The sequence below is a fragment of the Ixodes scapularis genome, unplaced genomic scaffold (genome assembly GCF_016920785.2).
Source record: "Ixodes scapularis isolate PalLabHiFi unplaced genomic scaffold, ASM1692078v2 PGA_scaffold8__174_contigs__length_109621045, whole genome shotgun sequence".
NCBI classification, from domain to species: domain Eukaryota; kingdom Metazoa; phylum Arthropoda; class Arachnida; order Ixodida; family Ixodidae; genus Ixodes; species Ixodes scapularis.
In genome coordinates, this window is record NW_024609883.1 from 4,591,920 (window position 1) to 4,596,204 (window position 4,285).

General features: G+C 48.1%; 1 protein-coding gene across 1 annotated transcript; it reads right to left on the reverse strand.

Annotated features, from left to right (window-relative positions):
- Positions 1–335: 335 nt before the first annotated feature.
- LOC121047139 (uncharacterized protein K02A2.6-like) lies at positions 336–1,564 on the reverse strand. The gene has a single exon (XM_040502148.2). It carries the CDS (start codon positions 1,419–1,421, stop codon positions 399–401), a length of 1,023 nt encoding a protein of 340 aa, XP_040358082.1. The 5' UTR covers positions 1,422–1,564; the 3' UTR covers positions 336–398.
- Between the last annotated feature and the right edge of the window lie 2,721 nt (positions 1,565–4,285).

The following is a 4,285-nucleotide window of genomic DNA, read 5'->3' on the forward strand; positions in this document are numbered from 1 at the left end:
GTTGTTCATTCAACATTTTTTGCGACTACACGTGCGTGGCCATAAAAGCTAATAAGTGTTTGATAGGTTATAAACTGGGAGATAACCGACGATAGTAGGAAGCAGTTTTATGGTCCCTTTATCGCACTCCTGTACGATGATAATCTGTAGTGACCAAGCAGAGACAGCAGCTCCAACAACAAGAAGGTTTATTTCAAGCGATAGCGCGGCTTAAATAGTTCAGCGCCGATGCTTATCGACGCTTAAGAGAAGGAAAGAGAAGGAAAGGCGCACGCTCGCCTGCCCGTCCTGCACGTCACCGCACGACGTCACTTGTCACGATATCACACCGCCGGCTTGTCGCTGGTCCTGCGCGTCACCGCACGACGTCACTTGGCACGATATCACATCCCTCCCCCCTAGTCATCTATGCCGTATCGGTGCACCGGGCGACGCTGGCGGGAAGAACGCCTCAATACGGGAGTCTCGACCGCAGGTGACCTCGCCCCCAGACTTGACGGGCCCGGAAGGGAAACCCCGGCCTCCAGAGGGCCAGGCTCCGAACCGGGCGTTCCCGGAAGGGCAAACGAAGCTGTTGTCCCGCCGGTTGGAGTTGTTGGTTCCCAGGCCCTTCGCACGTGGTTCCGGTGGCGTCGATGGATACTCCCGTCGGATGTCTGGACCTCGTACATGACGTGACCCCGACGCCGTAGCACACGAGCAGCCAACCACTTCGGACCTTGGCGAAAATTCCTTGCGTAGACAGAGTCACCGCACTGAAAGCTTTGTTCTGGAGGCTGCCGTTTGCACTCCACGTCCATCGCATCGGGGTGAAGTTTTGACAGGCCCGAGCGCAGGTTCCTGCCCAGCATAAGCTCAGCTGGGGTCTTGCCGGACTCCGAGTGTGGCGTGGAATGTTGCTTGAACAAGAAGCGAGACACCTTGCACGCTAGAGAGCCTTGCCTCTGCTTTCTCAGTGCACACTTTAGCTCCCGAACCATGCGTTCTGCTCTCCCATTACTCGCGGGGTGGTAGGGAGCAGTATACATGTACTCAATGCCGTTCAACTTCAAAAAGGACTGCATGTCCCGGCTGGTAAACGCCGTGCCATTATCTGAAACAATCAAATCTGGCAGTCCGTATGTTGCAAACATCTTACGCAGCCGCTCGATCACTGCAGATGAGTGCATTGACGTCATTATTTCCACCTCCGCCCAGTTTGAGAAAGCATCAACTGCGACTAGGAAAACCGCACCATCGACAGGACCCGCAAAATCGATATGCACTCGGCTCCATGCTCGCTCCGGTTTCGTCCAGAAATGCGTAGGCGCTTTCGGCTCACTTTGCCGGTTTTCCTGGCACGCCTTGCAGTGCCGCACAAATTCTTCGATCTGCGCATCCATCTTCGGCCACCAAACGTAGGACCTCGCGATAGCTTTCATTGCCGTCACTCCCGGGTGATTAGCATGTATCAAGATGAGGACACGTTTTTGCAGCACCTCAGGGATTACCACGCGGTTTCCCCAAACCACACAGTCACGATGCACGGACAGTTCGTTCTGCCTTATCTCGTACGCACCGTAGTCTTTCGGTACCCCTTCTTTTGGCCAGGTGACCAACTGCGTGTCTGGCTCTTCCAGTTTTCCCCGCTTTGACACCACTAGTTTTTTAAACTCCCTCTGGCTGATAATAGATCGCGCAGCCCCAGAATCCACTTCCATTTTCACGTTCTCTCCGCCAATCTCGACCTCAACTACGTACTTCGGTACTGCGCTTGCTACTTGGCCGATGCTGAATAGGCTGTCGTACTCGGTTCCTGTGTCACCCGTAGTCTGAGCAAGCTGATCCTGTGCTTGCGTCTTATTTGCTTTGCACGCTCTTTCTATGTGTCCTTTTCCTGAACACTTGAAGCACTTTGCATTTTTGAACCTGCACCGCACAGCTGCGTGGTTGCCTAAACACCGAAAGCAACGCCGCTCACCTTGCTCCCAGGTCCCCGCGACCCGTTGGCTTTCGTGGTTTTCCGAGTTCGGCATTTTAGCTCGCGAGCCTACTTCCGCGGTCATTTCTAGCTGAGCTTCCGCTTCTCGTCGTCTTTCGCTTATAGCTTGGTGCTGCTTAGCTGTAGTCTCTGCCGTGACTGCGAGATCGTACGCTGCTTCGAAAGTCAGTTTCTTTTCTGCCAGGAGCCGTTGTTGTGCGACTCCGTCGGCTATTCCGACGGAGTCGGAATAGCCGACGTAATTCTACAAAAATAATTTTTTTTAATAATTAATAAAAGCTAAAAATAACTTTTAAAAACTTCCATAAATATTCGCTTCTCAAGTTGTTCCATATACAAAACGTCAGAACAAGTCTGGTCAATGTTTTATTAATTGCTCTGCTCTCCCATAAAATCACGATGGAGAATACAGAGCGCGGCCTAAAGAAGACGAAGTAATTATGAAAACTAACGTCAAGGTGATTTCTCCCGAGGCTTTCCCAGCGTACGCTCACAATGAAGGCAGGTGCGCCTGCACCCGGCCGCTCCTCTATAATCCCTTACGTCCTCCAACCCGATTTCGCTAGGGGAAGGACGGACTCGACAGGTTTGTTGTTCCCTTCTGCCCTTGGATGAGCATAGACTTGCCTCTAAAGTCCGGTTCACAGCCATACCATCCCGTACGCGGCCGTATGGCGTCACCGGTGACGTGGTACGACCCTGGGTGTCGTAAAAACAACAACAACAACAACAAAACAATATGGTTTAAAAAATAAAAAAAAATAAAAAAAGCAACAACTAGAGGTTAAGAGTTCAGGACGAGGGAAAAGTACGCTGGGGAGGGGGAAGCAGGCGGAATGGTGGAGAGAGGGGATGTTCCCTCCTCTCCTCTCCAGCAATCCGTCTGCTTCCTCCTCCCGTCCTACCTTCAACGGCGTGCGCCAGTGTCACTTCTTCGTGACTTACAAGACAGCTACAAAAATTATCGTTGTTGGTGGCAGTCGAACAGAGAAAGGAGCACGCCAAACTTTTTTAGAATCGGCCCTCAAGGAGCTCGTCAACGAGACTGATGATTCAGGTAAGATGTGGCTCTTCATATTTCTCTTAGTGAAAATCGCTTAAAGCGTATTGATTCCATAAAATTATATTCTGCAATCGACTGGTGTTATAGTCGAATACCTCGTGTTCGAAAAGAAAAGTCGCATAATAAACGGCTTGCCAAAATCGGCGAGCTCATGTTGCAAGCAGGAATATTCCCGGAATATTTATTTAAGTTGACAATTGTTAAATACCGTAATATCAACATAGATATTGGCTTGTCTAGAAAATTCTTACTTAAATCTCTCAGGGGAAGTTCAGTAAACCATTCATGTATTAGTCTTTCAGAGCATCTCAATCGCTTCGTTACTAGTAAGGCTAAACGTCGGTAAGAAAAATGTTAACACGATTAAATTTTTATTGTGTTAATTAATTGATTAATCGGTTTCGCTTATTACCATAAATAATATATTAAAAATGCAAAATGATATATTTTGCTTTCGTTGAATATTCTTGTAAACGGCGCAATATACAATTCAGGATTTTAAATCAACCTTGATGTGTAGTTGATATCAGCCAAAAGACATTCACACTCCCAATTTATTACTCCAGCCACGGAGGCAAAAAGGTTCCTTCATATTCTCCGGCAATAGCGAACTGCTTTGATTATGCGCTAAACGGACTCTCGCCAGGCGCTGAACGTTACTGGGACACGTATAACTTCCACTTGCATTACGGCAAAGAAATGTCTATCATTGTTGATCTCTTCAGGACTTTGAGGGAATGCGAAGAGGTTGTTGTTTTATTCACCAGGGTACTTGTTTTTTCTATGCTTAACATCTACTGTATTCAACCTTTTACGCTTCTTCAAATATATACTAATTATTTCTAAGAACAATATTAATTTCAGACAATAATTTTTGTTTCCACAGATTCTCAACGAATTTCAGTAGCGCAGTGATAAGATACCCTATGAAAGCCTCACTGTATTTTTCGAGTCAAAGTCCTAGCAGATCCTCGAACTGCACATGGAGAAGGTGGGCTCACGAAGGACGCCTCGCTATTCCTCAAACATCCGCAGAGTAGCTAAGCAACCGATCCAGAAAACCTACCCATCACAAAAATACAGCGAAACTCGTGTCGACGTCTTCACAGAATGCGCGGTGGGTTAATCACTTTAATCCACAGAGCGCTCCAAGCGAATGACAGCGCTCATAGCACTGTTTAAATCGAAAACGCGATCTGCGCAGGACAATATTTCTTTTTCCTGCTCGTGCACGGCAGAGT